Source organism: Aulostomus chinensis, chromosome 19 (genome assembly GCF_037954235.1).
Source record: "Aulostomus chinensis isolate RoL2024-O1b breed Wild chromosome 19, RoL_Achi_v1.0, whole genome shotgun sequence".
In the NCBI taxonomy this organism is placed as follows: domain Eukaryota; kingdom Metazoa; phylum Chordata; class Actinopteri; order Syngnathiformes; family Aulostomidae; genus Aulostomus; species Aulostomus chinensis.
In genome coordinates this window covers 15,041,809-15,064,352 of record NC_141338.1, presented here as the reverse complement: position 1 = coordinate 15,064,352, position 22,544 = coordinate 15,041,809, and the positions used below count along the sequence as shown (strand labels likewise).

Genomic DNA, 22,544 nt, shown 5'->3' with positions numbered 1-22,544 from the left:
TCTGGAGTGATACAGAAGATGCAGGAGGGGATAAACATCACCGTTTCCTTGAGAGACCTGTCTGAGTTCCTCAAATGCTAAAATAATCCTGTAAAGGGGGGGGGGGGTTGTTTCTTTACCAGCTTGGTTAAGAACAAAACAGAGTCAGTAAATGGAATCCCTGCACCAGGCTTTCAAATTCAGCATGAATGAACTCTTCTCCTCCGTTCAGCATTGATTTCCTCCAGGTTAGTTTAACAGTTTAATTTAAGGTAAAGTGGAGGAAGGAGCAGATGATGACGCGACTGTCGAGCGCCAGAAATACGGCGGAGACGTCGCGCAGCACCGCAGAGGGCTCAGCAGCTGACTCTGTCCGTGGTCCTGTCACTTACCGCGTGGAGAGGGGAGCAGTGCAGTTCCTCTCCTGATGCCCAACGACTCTCAAGTATTATCTTTTTTATGTACATACGAGTCAGTGAGCATCCAGGAGCAGAAGCCCAGAGGGGAATGTGGGTCGTAAACAAAAGCTTTGTTTGCATTCAGCAGCTCGCTGTGTTTACATCAGACATTCAGCTCCACGTGAAGAAGAACCAAGACCAGATTCAAGTACTTAATATTCCCCTGGACTCAATTGAGTAAAATTCACTTTGGCATCTATATGTTGAGAGCTGACACACACACACACACACACACACACACACACACACTATGTGCTGACAGCTACAGTATTGGTGTGATTCCTTTTAACAAACAGAACCCTCTCTCTTCATCCAACAGCGTCAAACACAATTGGTCGATTAATCGGTTGAAGCCACCCAGCAATGATTGTAGTGTAACTGATGATAATTGAATTATTCCAATCATTTTTCAAGTCAAATATCGGCGGGGGGGGGGGGGGGGGCATCACCCTGGCCCTGAAATCTGAAAATTTGCCTCCTTTCTTGATTGATTTTCATTGTACCATTGATGTTTTCAGGGATTTTCAGTGGTTAGTTCAAGTGATTTCACCCCAGGGAGTTAACGTGGGCATGGTTACACTATTTCTGATATTTATAAACTTATACTCACGTGATAAAGGGAACCTCAGCCAAAGAATGTCTTACTCTTGTTCTTTTGCTGTATTTAGAAGGATTCGCGTCCAAGTCTGTTGGGAGTTAGCTGGGTATTAGCATCCCACAATACCGTATGAAACACATCGCCACGCGCTACGCAAGTAACGGGAAATGTCAAAATATAAACATGAATAATGAAATCAGTCATGAGCGGCAACAGCACGTGTTTGCATCAACAGCTGTGAATCTGATTTGTCTGATTTAAATGGATTAAACTTCAAATGTGTCGTAAGTTGGAGACATGACGTGATTCACTAAAATAGTGCAGCGTAATGGAGAGAAATACAGTCAGATATCTGAGTTGACTTTGATCTACTACCCTCTGGTTGTATCATAAGTTAGAATTACTGTTCGAGAGAAGTCGGAAAAAATGACTTTGAGCCGTCCTTGACTGTTTTTAGAGGACAAGTTGAGCCTTTTCAGTTTCATTAGCTGAAAGGCTAACCCCCTGCCAAACGCGCTAATTGAAGAGTTTTCACCTGGGATGAGAGAAAGAGGTGAAATTAGTTAAAAGTGTAAACACTGTAAAATCATCACAACAAGAGCTTGTCAGTTCAAACTCCCCGGAAAAGACATTTTACAAATAGAGAAGTAGAAGAAGAAGAAGACGACGGCCTCAGACAAGCAGCGATTCCTCTGGATAATTCTGTTCCAGGCATGAACCGCAAACAAACCTCGTAATTTGAGCCACAGACAGGACAGTTACTCTGAGGCCCACAGTTGGTGTGTGTGTCTTTGATATTCCACACACAACTTTGCTGGGGGGGGTCAAGAGCATCACTGTTTTCTTCCAAACACACACACACACACGCACACACACACACACGCACACACACACATATCTGGACCATTAGTTAGGCTGAAGGGTTCTGGGACAATTGCCACCCACTAATAGTAGTGTGTGTGTGTGTGTGTGTGTGTGTGTGTGTGTGTGTGTGTGTGTGTGTGTGTGTGTGTGTGTGTGTGTCTCCTGGGTAATTTCCTGCTCTATGCACAAGGAAGCGTTTCCCTGTAAGGAGTCAGCAGGTGTTTAGAGTCTGAACTGCTTCAACAGACAAACATAAAGAGGGCAAATCATCAGACAATTAAATTAAAAAGGCTTCATTGATCGGATGGATGAGGGGGGGGGTGGATGGATGGATAGATGGATGAGGGGGGGTGGATGAATGGATAGATGGATGAGGGGGGGTGGATGGATGGATGAGGGAAGGTGGAGGGGTGGATGGATGGAACATTGACTTGGACAGGATTCTACAGTGTTCCCATCTGACTGAGCTTGCTAACAAAACTGGCTGAAGCGTAAATGAACAAGGGAGACACGTCTTTAGCCAATTTGACACTGACTTCACTTTTCTTTTTCTCTTCACATCCAGAATAGAAATAATGGGTGAAAAATATGCAAGTAACCATCAAATATCAGTAAAAAAAAAAAATTTAAAAAAAATTGTTACTCTCTTATTCCAGCAAATGCAGTACAATCCATAGATGTGGAAATGATAGTAAAAATAATGGTAAAAGGACTGCTGCCAGATTATTGGTAGTTAATGAAATTCTAGCGGGGGAAACACATTAGCAGAATGAATACACAGGAATAAATCATAAAGATATATGTTTTTTATTGGCTTTATGTCACAGTATGTATTTTTGTATGAATACATATAGAAACATCATCAAGAATAGAAACACCTAAGGTCATTTTGACCTAGAAAAAGAGATTAATTGGCTGTATTTTATGAAAAGTGAGATCTGAACCTATGAAATGTAACCGCACATTCAGTCACAGTCACCGCTAATCTACCTCGACCGCTTGTCGCCTGCATCCTCGTTTCTCTGTCGTAATATTGAATGGGGCAAGAAACGGCGGGGACTGTCTGCAGAGACGCGGAGGCTGGAAATACTGACGCGTCCACCACTGCCAGGGCAGCGCGATGTAGACCAGGGATGTGAATCTTAAGGCACCTCACGACTACGATTCAGTGGCTCCGATCTGATGATAAAACGATCGTTGTTGCATCTGGATTTGATGCATCTTGAGTCTGGGAATCATTCGGCCGTTTATCTTTTATTATTGCAGCCAGTCAAGGTGATGTGTCAACTGGAAAGTTAGTTCATTAATCACTGACGTACTGCATTGTTTCCTCTCAACAAGCAGCAGGACCACCTTAAACACAACTAACACCAGCAGGCCTGAAGAAGGTCACTTCGGGGCACGGTCGCTAATTAAAGGTGCTCCCTAAGCACCTCGCACAGGGCTATTGGTATTCAGCAAACACTACAATTTACAAATGTTCCCTGATTTGCCTCATAAGCAGCATACAGAGTGCAATGGATCTTTTTTTCAGCTCTCAACCTTCTTGTTATTCTTCATTAGAGCGGCTGAATTACTCTGGTTCTGCACGAGCACTCTGCTCTCTCCTTTCAGACTTTTCCTCACTATTCCCACAGTTGTTTAAACATGTCAGACCTGTTACTTACTTTAGCTCAGCGGCGCTAGCCTGTCTCTCTCCTTGTTCTTATACTGCTGTCTCCTTTATTTATTTTATTCATTTGTGTTTCATGTCATTGTTTGCTATGTTGGAGGCAAAGCGTGCGAGCCTCTAGCTGGTCCCTCGGTAGGTGCTGGGCACCCACCCAGCTGATGGGGTTATTCCAGATGATTTGAAATGAGGAAATCAGGAAACCATTTACTTTATTTGTTGGCTGCGTATTGATGTGTTCTTCAAGATAACTGTGCCACATCTTCCTAGAAACTGCTGCATGCGGAGTTCATGATCATAAAACACCGACCCGTCTCTCATCTACCTGCCACGCCAGCAATTTGTGCACCTCCCAGCATTACGTGCAAACGAGGCGAGGAGCGATTTCAAAGCCGTCAGTGAGCAACAGGTCTGTAGGGTTCCACCTGAAAAAAGAAAAAAAAATTGGAATATAAGATCAGTTTACAATTTAGCTGGTGACTCCTGGAAATGTAGGATGACAAAATGATCAAGTTGAATGAATGGAGCCACACGTAAAGGACCTGAGGAGTAGTTTAGTAGGGAGCAGACGATTGAGAATTTAGTAGAGACAGAATATGAGACCAAGAACTTCCTGGGAGAGGAAACTGACTTGGAAAAGGTTGTACGTGTGTGTGTGTGTGTGTGTGTGTGTGTGTGTGTGTGTGTGTGTGTGTGTGTGCATTATATCTATGAAACTCACGCTTTCACCTGCTCTCTTATTTGTTTGGCCATCACACTCATTTGTCATATATTTTGTCTACTTGTATATTTGTCACCTTAGTTACAAGAATGTCCATTGAGCAAAATCTACACACACTCAACACACAGCCAAATCCACAATCCAGCCCCCCCTTCTTTGGAAATGCAGTCTGTAAACTGTACAGAAGCAAAGGTACAGAACAACTGCACTCATTCAAGGAGACGAAATAATGATATTTTGTTAATGAACTGATGTTATTTGATTTTTAGTTTTTTGTTATAATATCACCAGCAATGTGATCATGAACATACATTTATATTATTATTATTATTATTATTTCCATTTAATTTCTTTCTCTCATTCAGTCACTATGGTCTGCATCACCGATGATGATGATTGACAACAATTATTAATGAAAGAAATTGGACGAATGTATGAAGCATTGACATGCTACTACTAGGACCACCACAACTTAAGATAAGCACCTGCTGGTGGGGGGGTTTGGGTATGATGGGGCATAAAAGTAAGCGCTTTTTATTCATCCCAACTTTGTGTAAATAAACTTGTAAGCTAGAATTTCCATTTCAATAGCAGGCAAGTGAATTAATTTATAGATTATGCTGATAAGGTTATTGGATTGTGTGTGTGTGTGTGTGTGTGTGTGTGTGTGTGTGTTGGGCTGAGAACTATGAGTATTTCGTGACTAAATCAACCGTCCATTATTACAGGGTCATGATGGTCCTCGTCAGTAACAAACAAATTCATATTCATCTATTTTCATACTTTCCACAATCATTCATGTGCTCAACTGGAGATCAATAACCCACTCATTACTAGTTTATTTCATTTGCCCGCTGGCTAATGATTAGGTCGCTCCTGGTGGCTTTAACATACAGCCAGCGTTGCGGGGTGGGGTGGAGGTTTGCGTAAAAGAAATGGCAGCAGATGTATTTTGTCAGCGGATGGTGATGAAAGAAGGCACAGTGACAACAGAACTGGGATTTCCTGCGGCAAATAAAACAGCCGATGTGTGTTTTTATGTAAGAGAAGGGGTAGCAGCACTTCCTAAGCTCATTTCTTTCCCTGTTGCGTATTTACATGAGGTGTACGGATTTATGACAGTGCAGAAGTTGAGAATAAATTATGCATTAGTCGGGAGTGAAGTTAAAAGGTGAGAGTCTGATGCCCCCATGGACTTTATTACCATTTCTTCCCCAGAAAAAAAAAGACCTTTAAATCAGAAAAGGTGTTGTATTTCCTTCGTGGAGGCTCTAATCCATCGCCATAAGAATTATTATCTTATTTGCATGCATGCTGAGGAGGGAGATTTATGAAACAAATAAAATTAACCGTTACATTGCTGTAATGGACTTGTGGTGCAAAGCTTGTGTGAAAGTTAATTAAAAGCTTTGTAAAGGCCTTGTAAGTAGGTATAGTTCTGCTTCTGCTCGTGAGTGCACACGGACAAGAAGGCGCTCAAAAGACTTTCACTGTAATACCAGGCATTTCAGGATTTATGTGCACACTTACAGAAAGTGGCTGGTGTTCAGCATAAGTCATGTCCTGCTGATTCTCACAGGCACCCAACGCACCCAAGTCATGTATATAGTGGTGAAACTATGGCAGCACAAGTGTGGCGTATGCGCCGCTGGAGTAAGAATGGAGTTCCTTTATTAAAGTAAAAGTAGAAATGTCCACGTAAAATATACTCTGGTAAAAGTTTCCATTAAAATTCTGTGTAAGTACAAGTATTTGTTATGGTACTTACTTGCACAGCAAAAGCAAAATTACACTTTCAACAAATTGGTCTATCACACTGTTTGGGAGCACTCAAGTTCGGAACCATTGGTTCCCAAAGGTGATGTTAAGAAGGTGGTCTTAGCGTTGGAGTTCAGAAACCTGCATGGTTCTTTTTGTAAATAGTTGTAAATGAACTCAGCAAATTGTCCTAAAGACATTTGCTGTGGAAAATAGACATCCTCGCGTTATTGCGTAACGTAGACCGCGCATGGCCGATCTTGGTTTCACCACAATGCTAGTCTGCGGAGGGCTACATCACTGCATCCTTACCTTAACTCCGCTCACATCCATCATGATTGGCTGACACAAATACGGTGGAGGGATGTTTGCTGTGAGGACAAACCCCAGTCACCTCAGTGGTTGACGAGTACTTCTTCTACTACATTAGTGCGAGTACTGCTGACTCGACCACGAACCCTTCGCCAAAGTCATGACAGAAAGGTTTGATCCTCTCAGTCATCGTTTGATCCCCAGCAGCAACAATTTTGCACCTTCATGCACAATCCTACTTACCCGTAGAATGCTAACACACATATACGCACAGTTGAATAATCTTTCATATCTTTGTTGAGCATTAATTCATAAGTGTTATGGTTTTCAGCACACCTTACGATGAGCCCATAAAGGTTTTAGTGTTACACTCATTATCTGTCCAGGCCTCATCAATCAGTGGATGAATTTATCAATCTCAAATGAAAGGTGTGATTTAAATGATGCGGAAAAATGGGACTCTTTCATTTTTAGGCTATGTGAAATATGGCAATGCACATACACAACGACATAGATATTGGATTTGTTTCTTTGTGATGTGAATAATGATATTCATGGGAGCAGGTAAGTGGAGGTTGAAATCCATTTTATCCAGACCTGTGTTTGTTCTCAAGGAACAAATTGAATTCAAAGACGGAGAGTAACTCTAGCGTTGGATTTATAACCTTTTCCCTTTCTCACATTCTTCTCTACCACATGTGTTTCACCTTTGGGATGCCTCGTCTTCTTCTTTAACCTTCCTCTCCATTTCTTTTTAACTGCTTCTTCATCTCACCACTTGTTAATATTTCCTGTTTCCCTGCCTGATATGAAATCTAAATGGCAACACCATTGTGTATCACTCCAATCACCTGATATCTAATTTCTTTACTCTCTCCCTGCAACCACTCATTCCCTCCTTTTCTCTTTACCTCTTACTTCCCTTCCACCTCTTTCCTCACTTACTTTGACCCTTTATTCCACCTCTCCCTCTGTGTAATCCCTTACCACCCACATGCCCTTTTACCATCTCTTCACAGAATCCTCTCCATTTCCAAATGGCGATGCGGACCGTGGAGGCTCCACCATCGCGCCTCCTCTACTCGCTGCTCATGATGAATGGCTGGTGGGACATTAGCATTCTGCTCTGCCAGGAATGGAACATTAGTGACTTTCTTTTTCTCATCAAGAACAACACCCGTTTCCATCTTGGCACTCTTGTTAACCTGACAACTACAGCGTCAAACTCGTCACTGTCTTCATCATCCTCAGGAGTGGTGTTAGGTGCTGCTGCGACGGGAGCGGAATCACCACTGTCGCCATCATTACCATTTTTGCCCTTTTTTTCCTCTGCTGCCTCGTCTTCTACGTCTCCATCTTCTTCTTCTTCTTCTTCTTCTTCTTCTTCTTCTTCTAAAACAGACCATTTCCAAGCTCTCACACGTCAGTTGGAGGCCCTGAGAGAACCTTCATCCACAGTAGGAGTGGTGACGTTTGGGTGCGAGATCCGTGAGGTGCGCCGCTTATGGACACTGGCCACTCGAATGATGCTCCCAGAATTTCATTGGGTTTTAGGGGACAGCCAGAATGTGGCTGAGCTCAGAACAGAGGGATTGCCCCTTGGGCTGCTGGCCCATGGGGTCATGGGGTCCCCTTCTCTTGATCACTACGTCCACGACTCACTGGAGCTCGTGACGCGAGCCGTGGGCAGCGCAGCCCAGGAGAATCCTGCACTTGCGCTCATTCCTGGAACTACCAATTGTATGGATATACAGCAGAGCAACGGCAGCTCAGGAGAATACTTGGCAAGGTAAGGAATCGCCGGGAAACTTCACCCACTCAAATTATTACCACAAATCACATGCAAACGAACGATGTCACGGTTGTTCCGAGGTACAATGTATCTGTGTCTGTAGGCAATAGAGGACAAAAAGAGGAAAGGAGAGTGATGACTGAAAAACAAAAAACATCATTCTTCCAAGAAGTCACAGACAACATATATGAGTCTACTCTCTTTGCTTAGTCCGAACCAATTACAAAAGGACCTTCTCAACAATGGCCCGTACCAGGTGACAGCATGGACTAAAACACTTGTTTGAGAAATCCATGTGATATTGCAACTACATGAATTCATTGTTCTGGTTCAACCATCCTTAATTGATGAAAGCTAAATGCCTTGTTCGTGTTCTAAACAAATACAAATCAGTCCGCACAGTCTCCAGCTAAAACAAACATGCTAGATATGATTATTTTCAAACATGATTAGCAGTGAGCCATGCAGGTATAATAATGTCAATAAAAGCATGTGAAATGTCACAATCAAGCGGTAGTTACAGTCAACAGCAAGACATCAGGTATCGGTTTTCCTGTTTGGAGGAGGGGTTTTTTGTGTCTTGGAATTTACATACAGCAACGTTGCTTCATGCTTATTCCTGCTGGGAATTCCGTGAGCTGGGAAAACAAAGAAATTGTAAAAAATGTGTTAGCAAAGTTGTAGTTAATATTTAGCCTGAATTGTTAAGCCGGCATCCTGGTAGACCAATATTTGCATCAGTGTTAGACTTGTTTTGGTTCCTGCAAACTGGATTTGTCCAGACCAGGATTAGGATAGAACGTTCCTAATGGTTAGATGCTGTTGGCAAATTGATCATTTTGTCTGTGTGTGTCATCGCTGTGTTTGGCAGGTAAGCTGTGTTTGGTTTTTAGACCTTGTTCATCAAGAACAATTGCCTGTCGTTGAAAATTATTCTCACGAGGGGTCTGCACCTGGACCAGAACTGAGCTTGGAAACAATGAACTAAGTGGCCTGCAGGGTCTTTTCTCTCTGCCAAGAGGACGATGATGTCCAAACACTGAGAAACAGGCCAGTTTTCCCAGAGCTTGGTGAAAGACCACAAAAGCCCCCATCACAACTTGGACCAGAGTCTATTTTTGTGTAATTCCATTGGCCTTGTCAAATGAAAAAGCAGCACTGTAATCTGCAAGTGGGCCACTCAACTTTATATGCTGGGATATGAATGATGAAGACTGTGTGATTACACACCACTGCATTACAATTCCAGTTTGACCTTTCCTTCTTAAAACAGCTGAATCAGCCGAGTGTCCGTCCAAGGAGGAGAATCATTTAAACGTAGTGATCTTGGTGGGGGGTGGGGGGTGGTTGGGGGGTGATGATTGTGTTTACATTTCTTTGGTTTAGTTAAAGTGGCTCATGAATTATTGATTAATCTGTCAGAGGAAAGAAGAGGAATCGCAGTGGCTTTTACTAAGTTTAGTGGAGGCCTGTTGATCCAGGAAATGACAGAAATGTAGTTTTTCCATGCTGGACTCAGACACATTTAGGAAACTCAGCCATTCGTCTGGCACAGGGAAATGTGTCGGTTTAATGTCATCATTTAAGTTGAGGTGGCAGAAAAGACGCATGTCTGTAACCTGCAAAGACGAATAAAGACACTTCTCAATTAGCAGAATTTGCTAAATTCCAGACTTTTCTTTCACCAGGAACTTTAGCGCCATGTTGTTCGACACGTTAGTCCCTCTCAAAATCTGGCACCACCATGAGTAAAGCTTTTGGTTTGTGTTCCTCATGCTAAACAAGCTGTTAGTAATCAATACTTGTTGTCTGGCCATTTTCCTCTGTGCAGACACACACACACATACATACACACACACACACACACACACACACACATAATGATGATCATTCTTCATGTGCCGCTAACCCATCGACATCTCTGCATCACCAATATTGTCTCATCATTTTTCTGCATTACACATCCAGCCAGTTGTTGCCTACTAAACAAATTTGTCAAGATGCTAAAGATTCAGACAGTTTCAATCATCACTCATAATGTTCACCCGAGGCTCAGGGGCTGTCGATGGCTGAAGGAAGAGTAAGACGGCAAAAGGTTTGGCTTGAATGTCCTCCAGTCCCAGACTATATTTTAAAACCAATTTTGGCTTATTTTGCTCGAGGGCTGTTGACTATTGGACCAAGGACACATTCAAGTCTGATATGATTCAGTAATAATGCTACTGGTGTGAAGTCTCAGCTGAGTTCAGCAAGGGAGCTGCATCCATCTGGACGATACGAGTCATAGCTTTTGTTTGTTTGTCTTTGTTAGCCTTGTGCGATCATGTAGCCTCAGAGATGTGAAGATGATGAGCACAGCAATACGCTCGTGAAGTCTGGGAGGGCTCTCAAAAACAGGTCATCAAATGTTAGCTAAAGTAATTTTGTGAAAGAAGAGAGTCATTGTGAACGATCAAGAGTGAAGACATTCTAACAATAGTGGCAGACATCCGTGATGGCCACCCTTCTTTTTAAAATTCAGAAGGGAAATATTCCATCTTTGACATACTGTTAACCTAAATCAAGTTTAATGTCATAAACATTCAAAAGATTCCGTTAAATGCCAACAGCCCCCCCTGAAAAAGGAATCCATTCCGAGTATCTTCATGGTATTTTCCCCCTTCACTCTTATTTTAACCATTCACACGAGCTGTTTTGTTCCGCTGTACGTATCGCCTGGACACTCTTGGAGATTTACCTCTCACGCGAAAAGTTTTGTTATTTCAGTCCTTTTACAGATGCATCTGTCTTTGGAGCGACTGAATTTTTTTTCTTTTTTTTGGTGGTGAAGTTGTGGTATCAGGTGCTGGAGTCAGTGGCTGAGCTGACCGCAGGGGAACTGTTGACACCACCACAGTGTTGAAGCCAGAAACCTTGTGACAGATGAGCAGCATCGAGGCTGAAGCGTTTTACAAGGTGGACAATAAAAACCCTTCGGGGGAATTTATTGCGTGATGATTATAGACTTATGGTTGCAGCAGAGTTGCTGGCACGAGGGACTAGAGCTGATGTCATGCAGAGGTGTTTGTCATCCACTGGCTGAACCAGAGTCAGACTGGTGAGAAAGATTTCAACTGTTATGGAGTTCAGATCTTATAAATGAATCCCATTTACAGAATAGGTCACATTTAAGGACCAAAAAGATGAAATGAAATCTCGATACAGAGTAATTTGATTATTTGGTCGACGTGTTGGTTAATTAAATTTTGAGAGCAGCTTAAATGACAAACCTACAAACTGATCAGTGACTTCATGGCGGGTGCATCTAGCTCTGTCATTCGGCTGAATCCGACCTATTAATATTTTACAATCAGAGAATGAGGTTTTAAATGGGGTGGGGGGTGGCTCTCACAGTACTACACTGAACCTGAGAGCCGAGCAGGATGTGAATCTCCCCTCCGGAGTTCCCTCGGAACCTTCCATTTACAACGTGCAGGCCTGGGGCCAGACAGAGGAGCACTACCTCCCTGCCACTTTGATTTATCTCACATTCAAGCTTGTTCCAATGGATGAGGGTTGCTGTTGAACACAAGGGAGACTGACCAGGTTGTTGCCCTCTGATGCTGATGACGTCAGGTTCAATTCCTGTTCATCCGTTCAGATCTGGAGTCAGAAACAGATCTCCCTGGGCCTTGACTTTCAAAAGGTTCTTCTGCTATCCAGGGACAATAGCAAGCGTAAATAGCACCGAAATACGGATCAATATCCGATGTGTGGTTTACCGCCTTTTCCAGGTGTGCAACCGATTGCAGATCTGATTCATACCACACCTCATGCTCTGGTCCTGCGTACGTCTTACTCGTGTATTTGTTTTTGACGTCAGTAGCTCCAGCTTGACCCTATGGTTTTGTACATCCGAGTTCTGCCACAATGAGAAACAGACAGGTAAATTGAAAAAGAGCAAAAATTACTGGAATTCAAAAATAACACAAGGAAGATTTACACATAATTACAGAGTATTAACCAGGAGGACAGATGGAAGACAGATCCAAGGAAGGAACAGAGACAGAAGGACGAAACACCATGCCCCATGCCGTGGATTTATCATTTAACGGTGACCTGCTTATATTTAAGCAGCACAACTGCTGATAAGCTATTTCTGAACCATAGTCAGCGTCAGGGATTTTACAAATCGCTCAGACCTCAGTCTGATAAAGGATGAAAACATGAGGCTGACTAAACTAGCGGGACAGACAACCAAGGATAGAAGGAACAGGAATACACACTTTGATATTCGGTGATGCTGGAAGCAACACACGACAACAAACAGCATCAGTTTTTGGCTTGTGTCTGTATCACAGATGAAAGCCAACATCATCGTCACATTTAAAACGCTCCCGTCTGAAGTACATGTCTGCAACCATCAGCGACACCTGGCAGGATTTTTAAGCGACTGCACCGGCAGCTGCCAGTTTTCTATTGTGATACTAGAAGACTCATTGTGTGATGAGGAGGTAAAACAGGGTGCCGGGTGCCCTACAAAGGAGTACCAAAGGGATGGAGTCAACAACAGTACCAACGAGCAACAGTCCAGTCCAGCAGGAGCTGCTTGCTTCCAGGATAGACAACGCAATTTTGGGCAGGAACTGTGGTCATAACTCCAGAACGGCGCTCCTACTGAGAGGTTTGTTGGCTGTCATCATTGTCCCTTTCAACAAATATCTGACAGAATTATGAAATCTCGTCTGACCATCTCTAAGTGTGACAGCTGCTAACCTACGCCATCAAACCAGAGACCAGAAACACAGCGCGGCCTTACAGGCAAGCTGACGATAAGGTTTTTTACCTCAGTCTCTCTTTTCAAAATCAGCATGCATGGCCTCTTTTCCTTGTCCATTTTTAGTTTTTTCTATGCATCAAAGCCATGTGGAAGGACAGGTACCAAAGATGATCACATTTATGTCACATAGTGTGCTTGGCAGTTATGAGATTGTGAGTCTCACATGTCCAGGAGGCCTGCTACGAGAATCCATTGGTCAGGGATCGCCTGGTCTGCGGAAGACACAAACGTGACATTTATTTTTTGCTGAATTCAGAACACACAACTAAACTTTATTCCAAACATCAGTGGGCACCATGAGCCTGGCAGCAGGGCACCATGAGCCCAGGTAGCTGCACCCTTTGCCTCCCCACTCACTCTGCTAGAGGCCATAAACCCTGACGATGTAGATACGGAGATCAACTACGAGGCAAACGAACCAGATATCATTAGAGGAAATTCCAGCAGGTTATTATTTGTTTTTCTTCTCAAAGGAGTTCTTATTTAACAAAGTAACGCAGCCAACGGAGGTGTACATTAAGAGCGTGCAAATGTTCCTTTTCCCATTCAGGGAATACAGGAACACGTTGCAGTATTACGTGATTTGGTGCGTGTAAAACACGACTGTTTGCTTCGGGTAACCATGGGTTCAACAGCAAAAGATACAAAGACAAGGAAGTAAAAGGGCAGCGGCTGCAAATTCACTTAATTCTGTATCTTAAAATGAAGAACAAGTTATTTTGATACATAGAAATGTGTTCAATATATTTGTTGAATAGAAGAAAATGTCAGATTTTTTCATTCCGGTTGTTTGTTTTTTTTTCTCCTTTTGCACCATTTGGCGTCTGGTATTTCCAGTATTATGAGCATAAACACGACCTTGTGACTCGATAATGCGTAAAATATTCTCGAAGTGATTCAAGAGGCAAGAATGAGCTATGTAATATATTTGATTCAGCCAGTCATCACTCTGCAGCTTCAAATAGCATTTTCACATCACTCCGCTTCAAATGCCATCATTTTTTCCATTTCATGGGGTGGAAATGAATCCTTTTGTATTGTATGAAAATTAAATGAGTGTCGGGAGCGCTGCAGTTCATCAGGAGGCTACAGGGTCTTATTTGACGGTCAATGACCCTTCAGTTGTTATGGTTACTTGTCTGAAAATGTTGCCTGCTGAAGTCAAAGGAAGAATTTGTCTGGAACAGACATTAAAATCACGTCATTAGCCCTTTAAATAAATGAGCTGCATGATTATATTTTCCCTCAAATAACACGAGCTGAGCTCCCTTTATTTTGACACACACATATAAGAAGTAGGAGCGTGCATACTGTGACGCTGCTCAAAGAAATGTTTTGAGTGCGTGATATGATAAACTGACGCCGAATAACCAGGATATCAGCACGCTCAACGGCGAACATATCACAAGATTATTCTACCACTCCAAGGCAGTTCAGGGTTTCATTTTCTTCACAAAGGCTCATTGCCGGTGCTGCCTGGTGCCGACTGTGAAGGCAGTCCAAAGTTCAAACACATCCTGAAGTCCTCACAAGTAGGCAGTGGTGACGATGTGCACGTGTACTTCATGTAGTTGTGTAAAGAGCGGTAAACTCATAAAAGCTATTTAAAAAAAAACCAGGCTAGGAAATCCACTTGAATTCTTTGAAAATTACAACCTGTTATTTTTATGCAAAGCCAAACGGAAGCTATTGTACGACACGTTAAACACCTACCGGTGCCGGTGCCACCTCAGCCAAACCCCGTGTGCAGCAAACTAAATACAGTATGTTTCCAGGATACAGGATCTTCAGCTTCATTTATATACCACATTTTTACAACCATGGTTAACGAAGTGCTTACATAAATAAAATACAATCAGAATTCGTAATAATGAAGAGTCACAACTCTTCTGGATCGCCCTCAAAGGAGTTCCTTCGCAGCCCGTGCTGAACCTCCTCACCCAGTTTCGAGGTCTCCGAAGTTTTGTTCAAACCTGCGAACAGGTATGTAGACAAACTGAATGTAAACCCTGAAAAGACTATTAAAAGCTTTCAGTAACAAAATTAAAAGAACGCACACATCTTAGCATTCATCAGTGAGGACGACAGCAGAGGCTGCGATCCAAACTCTTCCCACACGTCTGTGGAGTTCAGCAAAATATTACTGAGCCAGATGTTCACGGTGGAGCTGCTGTGTCTCCTACGTGCAGCCGTCATCACTGATCAACGTTGGCGTTTCATTGACGAAAGCAACCCTGGTGACCGTGTCTCAGGGATTTCAATCAGAAGCGCATTTTCTGACTTTTTTTTTTTTCAGATCAAACTAGTTTGTTCCATTGATCAGGTGATGCGACTTTTTCAATTTCCAGGTCAGAGGAGTTCCTCGTCTTGGCTGGATTATTCTTCTCTACATGCCCTAACATGGTGGAGCGAGGCTGCCAAACCAGAATATATCAGGGCGTGACATTTAAATGACAGCCGTTTTCAGTCACTGCATTCATCAACGGCTGGTCAATGGTGCGACGTGATCAATGAGGTATTATTAAGAGGTATTATTAATCACACGTGAGTTCGATCAGACGCTGATTCCCCAGATGTACGCTGGTTTCTTGGCTCCAATTATAAATGAGGGCCATTGTCACTTCTTTTGAGTTGGGAGACAGACGGAACTTTCAAACTGTAAGCAGAAAGATTGAAAATATCACAAAGTAAAATTTTTGAATTTCCATCCATCCATTGTCTATACGGCTTATCCTGTTCAGGGTCACTGGAGCCTATCGCATCTGTCACTGGGCGAGAGACGGATACACCCCCGTCAGTCCATCACCGGGGCGACATATAGAGAGAGAGACACGCACACACTGGAAACATAAGGTCTCCAATTCAAACCTAACCTGCATGTTTTTAGTATGTAGAAGGAAGCTGGAGCACCCAGAGGGAACCTAGAACACACAGGAACACCATGCAAGATCCACACAGGAAGGTCACTTTAGAACGCAGAACCTTGTATTGCAAGGCCAATGTGGCTCCATTCATTCCATTATGGGAAAAACATTTTTTTGAATATTTTTAAATACAGAAATCTGAAAAGTGAAGAGGCAAATTTGAATGGATTGAGTAAGTGGTCAAGAATGTAGGGAAGAATTATTAAAGTTTAGGTTCTCACTCATGTGAGTGTATAAGAATCTTCCCCGTGTTTTTCCACGTCATGTTGTTCCAGCGGTTGAGGCAGGCGAGCACAGCCACATCGGGTGTTCCACGCTTTGCGGTTCACCACATTCACAGAACTCACATGCATTCAAAGTCTCCTGAGGTCCGGTGAGGTAGAACCCTGAGGGCCTGTCATTGCAGAAGGCAGTCAGATCAGAGGAATTCAGTCATTCACCAACACCTGTAAGTCCCTTACGATTCCAGGATGTTGTAATTCTTGGTCTTTACATTTGTTCGCGTGGAGCAGCAGAAACACCCCCCCCCCCTTCTTGTTCATGCATGAAAGAAAGTGCTCCATCAATTCCATGGGGAAAAAAGTTTCTGAAAATCCACAAGGACACTCATCACACTGTGCAACCAAGTTTGTTGTATTGTAGCATGCCATGTTTGTTGTGTGTGTGTGTGTGTGTGTGTGAGAGAGAGAGAGAGAGAATGAGCACCATCAGGACAACCTTTAGAGTAAAAGAGACAGGCAAGAGAGGCAGAAGTGACTTTCTGCTGTAGACCGAGTCACGGAATCAACTTATGTACATCCTGCAAGTCTGACACTGCTGTGTATTAAGAACTAAAACAATTTGGAAACACATTTTCCTGAAACTTGACATTCCTCTTTCAACACACAGTAACCCCTTGCGCTGGAAATAGCCACGACCACTAGAAACATCTAGAAGTTGAACATTCTGACCTTCAGTCGAGCAAGCCAAGTAGCCAAGATAGTGGAAAAGGAAAATTCACAGTGAGAAAGGTGACACAAAGTAGATATTTGGGAAAAGTTCACATCATTAAGTCCTGAGGGCAAATCAGAGCTGGACCTGTGCACTGCATGCATTCATTCTCATATCGAAACATGTCCTCTCCAATCAACCAGGGCGTTTTTCTTGTGAGCGAGACCTACGCTGAGTCCACATGGAGTCAGGCAGATGGAAGATGGCAAACCAGAAACAATTTAAGTGAATGGGGGAAAATAAGGCGAGACAGGCAGAGAACCCTGGCGGCCATAGACAGCATTGCCATACAGAGCTGGGGGGTAAAACCAGATGGCAAATATGGAAAGTTTTCTCACGTTCTGGGGTGAACTTTAATTAAAAAAAATCTTTAAAAAAAAAACATTTTAAGTTCATGATAGCATGTGAAGCGATAACTTCCCTTCTTAGCTATTCTACATAAAAACTAAGGACAAAATAATGTTGTTAAGTACAGTTTTTCCATTTGTTTGTACATCAAAATTGCACCATACCCTCATGTGGGTAATATTTTGCCGTCTTTCAATACCGCCTGACTGTTTTTTTTCCCTTCCATGCTGCCCAGGAGGTGTCGTGTTCTGCCGTCTGGCTGACTCCATGTGAACGCAGCATCAAGCCACTATGAGGGCTGCAAATTAGACTGTAGAGATGTGGGATAGTGCTGATAATTAAGGACAAGAGCAGTGTCTTTAAGTGGTACAATGTCTATGTGTGCGTCAGGGGTGAGACAAGTTGGGGTAAAGTAAGTCTGAAGTAAATAAAAGTGAGTGTGTACGGGGCCCAGATAGTTTATGGGGACTAAAATTGTGGACCCCACCGTGTTTGAGGGTTGAGACTTTGTTTGAGGGTTAGAATTAGGCTTGGTTTAAGGTTATGTGTCCAGTTTTGATGTTTAAGTTTAGTGTTGGGGGACTTGATGGGATTATGTCAGTGGCTGGTCCCCGTGAGTCCTGCAGAACGAGGCTGAGTGTGTATGCGTGTTTGCTCTGATATCTGACACTCTCAGACAGCCAGTAGCATGGCTCACCGAGAAAGATGGCGTGATCACAGGACCGTGATCTGTCTTATGCTCACACACACACACACACACACACACACACTCTGAGTCCAGACTCCAGACAGGCACTGAGGCCACCGAGATAATATACCTCTCCGGTGCCGGTGTTACACCATTAAATTGGGATTCGTGTATAAACTAACCAAGAGTAAAATGTAATCGCACATTTAAGCCTGTAAATCCTGGCTGCAGAAATCCGAAAAGTGTCTCTGAAAGGTCAAATTCCTTTTAGAACACAAAAGAAAGCCAATGTTTTTTATTGGCTCAGCTTCTTGCAATAACTAAATAAAGCTGATAGACTGAGACACAGGAAGGAGGGTCTTCGCCTTGCGTATACTTGATGAGGATATTTACTGTAAATGTGGCAGTATATGAAAAAGAATTTGGATTTTTCACACGCGCAATTGAACATACGTGAGAGCACAACATGCGTGCCCTCAGCCAGCCCTCGTCATGTAAGTATGCTCTTCTCGTGTCAGACAAGTAAACAGCAGAAACAATGACATTGCATCAGTGAAGTGCTGAATTTGTCACATCAGAAATCCAGATTAATCAATAAAGAAATATGCCTCCTAAAAAAACATAATTACAAAAATGATTGCACCTAATCCGTCTGCCTGACTGTGACTCAATTACCTCAACAACCGCTCGTCTGATTGGCGTTAAATGTCTGTGTGCGCGTATTGCTAGAGCCTCCAGGAAGTGCAGTGTCAAGTTTGAAGTCTGGGGTCGTCAGGTCGGGGGAGTCTGAAGATCTCAGCTTTGAGATAACAGTCAGATTGATTCAGATCAAAGAGATTGTCAGGGAGGGTTTGTGACATCATTCAGCAAATGGCCCCACCCATCAAATAACAGGCACTGTCTACATAAAACAACTAAATATATACCTGTGTGTGTGTTCTGTTGCATGTACATAGTTTTGCGTGTGTGTGTGTGTGTGTGTGTGACCATCCTGTCCGGTGGCATCAATTGTCTCGCCTGTCTTAGTCAGTTACAGTTTTTTAATTTCAGCTATTAGTCAAGTCAATTTCATTTGTGTAGCACCAAATCACAACAAAAGTGAGCTCATGACACTTTACTAGTAGAGCAGGCCCAGTACCAAACTCCTTCAATGAATTTACACCCAACAATTCTCCTTCAGCAGCACATCCTGCAACAGAGGCGACGAAAACCTTCCTTTTAACAGGCAGGAACGTGGAGCAGACCCAGGATCAGTGGGGACGGACGTCTGCTTTGACCGGTTGGGGGAAAGAGAGCAGGAGAGCGGGGCAGAGGCAAAGACAGACAATGGAGGAAGACAGATATACAAGAGGAAAGAGAGGGACGGAGATAAAGAGAGAGAGAGAAAGGGAAGAGACTGATGGACAGACGGGGACGTGAGCAGGTGGAGCTACAGGTGGCAGCTTGAGCCTCTTCAGGTCCGTTGCCTCCCCCAGCAGCACTGAGGATCTGGGATGCGAGGAGCCCCAAGGCTCAGGAAAAGACGACGAGTTAGTGACACATACGAGCCTGTATTACAGCTGTTATCCAAACAAGGTGTCCTTCCCACCTTTCAGCAGTGAACACAGTGACATGATTCAACATCTCTTTCACCAATCATAGATTTTTTCCTCATTTTTTGTCCATAATTTAGTATTACAAGTGAATCCATCAAATGAAATTATTATTCATTGTGGGCTTTTTTGTTTTGATGGGAAAATTGCGACTAATTTTAGTCGTTATCCCTATGAATCACGACTTGTCCTTGCTAGAAAATGGAGATGTCACTGCACTCTGGCCAGAGACAATGAAACGTAGTTGTGGACGTTCACCATGCAGACAGACAGACTGGGCCCAGACTGACGTTATACTAAATTAGCACAGGTATTTTTCTGTAGTTGTGAATTGAATTAGAATTGATTTTGAATTGAAACAGAAGTCTTCTGCCTTGCAGCCTATATACAGGTGCTTCGTTGATGGCACCCTCTAACAACATGACCTCTGAGGATAATTGAAACTTGTGGCATTAGCATGCTTCGCTAATAACAGCTAACCAGCTAATGTTAGCTAGTTGGTGGAAAGATAACTCACTAAAACTATATATTTTTGTAACAGTAGCCGCTCATAAACAGGTGAAAAATACACCTTACATGTGTATAAGCATGAACTTAATATTGACATTTATATTTTCCTGTAGCTTGAGGCTTTCTTACATATTCATGAATAATAAGCAGTGCAGGATACACAGCTGCTACCTTCAAAAGCAGATGTTCAATTTTAAGAAGCCAAATTCATCTTTAAATTATTTAATATCTTGATTCCAACAATAAGTAAATGTTTGGTTGTTTCAAGAATTATTTCAAGTGACACACATACAACAGTGACGAAAAGTCAAAGCAAATCAGATCTTTTTCGCTCCTCTGCCATCATCATTTGCTTTTTTCTTTCCTTTCAGATTTATATCCAACGCATCATTTGAAGGCCAGAGCGGCTACATATCCAGAGACACTCAGAGCCAGAATGTTATCTCAGATGCCCATCACTACATCTGGTCCCTCCAGCTGGACCCCCTTGGCCAGCCAACCTGGACTCGCTTGGGACGCTGGCGCAGAGGGAAAGTCTTGATGGATCAGGGAGCCTGGCCAAACCACCAGGGTTCTGGAATTGGGGGTGACTGGCGCCGATCTGCAAGGCTGCACGTGCGGGTGGTGACGCTGGTGGAACATCCATTTGTGTTCACCCGTGAGGTGGATGGGGACGGGCTGTGTCCTGCTGGCCAGTTATGCCTCGACCCACTCACCAATGAATCTTCAGTTTTGGAAGGACTTTTCCAGAACCTTGCAGGGCCCAACGGATCTGTCCCCACAGATTCAAAGAAATGCTGTTATGGTTACTGCATTGACCTGCTGGAGAAGCTGGCAGAGGACATGGGATTCACGTTTGACCTCTATATTGTTGGTGACGGCAAGTACGGGGGCTTCAAGAATGGCCGTTGGACCGGATTAGTGGGCGATCTGCTCAGTGGTGCTGCTCACCTGGCCGTGACGTCTTTTAGCATTAATTCAGCAAGAAGCCAAGTCATTGACTTCACCTCGCCCTTCTTCTCCACCAGCCTCGGAATTCTTGTAAGTACCGATATTTGGATTTTTTCTAACTGCTTTTAAGCCTTGCTTCCTTTTGCTAACTGATTTATGTTTCAGTGCTGTTCGTCTGGCTGTTGGCAGGATTACGCAAAAACTATCGAACTGATTTGCTTGAAACTTGGTGGGAGGATGGGGCAGGGCCAAGGAAGAACCCATTAGTTTCTGGAGTGGATCCGAATAAAAGGACATTTTTAGGAGACTTTATCACTTTTTGTGAAATTTTGTTGATTTCCATCCATTTCTTAGAAACTACCAAATATATCATCATTAAAAAATGCGGACGTGTTTTACGGAAAATTCCAACAAAACCAGGATAAAGTTGCAGAGTTTATGGCTAAAAATAGTGACTTTTAAGGGGCTCATTGATACTGCTGCCAAGGAGGTACACTAATGGGATCACTTGTATTTTGTCAGTCTGACTGTTAGCAGGATAACTCTAAAAGTTGTTGATGGATTTTGATTCAATTTGGTCGGATGATAGATCTCAGGTCGAGATACGATCGATTAGTCTTTGGAAGTGATCCCAAACCAGATTTAATGATGACTTTATATCGTTTTGGTGGAGGTATACGGTCTGCGAGTGTCTTCTAGTGAGTCAGGGTGTCCAAAGGTAAGCGGAGGTGGGGGAATACAAAGTTTCTTCCCATCTTGCATGTTTCCAGCCACATCTGGGTCACACTGACTCCAGGATACCTTTCAGCATTTTGGACTGACAAGCTGTGAGATTTTATGACAAAAAACTAAGACGACAATATGGAAAACTAAGTGCATTTTCAGCAATGAGTTAATAATGATGACCCTGCCTGTTTTCCAACACTGTGCTCGCTGCCCAGGTTCGCACTCGTGACACAGCTGCACCCATCGGTGCCTTCATGTGGCCTCTCCACTGGTCCATGTGGCTTGGCATCTTTGTCTCCCTCCATGTCACCGCTATCTTCCTCACTCTGTATGAGTGGCACAGCCCCTTTGGTATGACACCACGCGGACGCAATCGCGACCGGGTGTTCTCCTTCTCCTCAGCCCTCAATGTGTGCTACGCCATTCTCTTCGGGAGAACTGTGGCCATCAAGACCCCAAAGTGCTGGACGGGTCGTCTGCTGATGAACCTGTGGGCCATCTTCTGTCTGTTCTGTCTGTCCACGTACACGGCGAACCTGGCTGCTGTCATGGTTGGAGAGAAGACCTATGAACAACTGTCAGGGATACATGACCCAAAGGTACCAACCTTTAACTGTTTCATTAAATCAAAAGAAAGAAAAGTTTTTGTAAACTTTGATGTCCTCCATGTGGGACCAGGTTCACCTCAGATTTGGTCAGAACTTGTTCATTGGTGACTGTGAAGACTGTCAGTTTTGGTGAACGGTGTCACTGTGGTAAGTTTCTCCATAAAATGCACATTTTCCCGTCAGATCTTTTTCAAACTTCACGTGTTTGATGCGAGCAACAGCCTGAAGACCTCCGGA

The 22,544-nt window shown here is 43.3% G+C and overlaps 1 protein-coding gene across 1 annotated transcript in view; it reads left to right on the top strand.

Moving 5' to 3' along the window:
* Positions 1-22,544, top strand: part of grin3a (glutamate receptor, ionotropic, N-methyl-D-aspartate 3A) — a 41,510-nt gene that overhangs the window by 1,983 nt on the left and 16,983 nt on the right. The window contains exons 2-4 of the mRNA XM_086187329.1: positions 7,379-8,148; positions 20,394-21,063; positions 21,915-22,298. Coding sequence (XP_086043455.1) covers positions 7,379-8,148; positions 20,394-21,063; positions 21,915-22,298 — 1,824 coding nt within the window. The remainder of the gene's footprint in view (positions 1-7,378; positions 8,149-20,393; positions 21,064-21,914; positions 22,299-22,544) is intronic.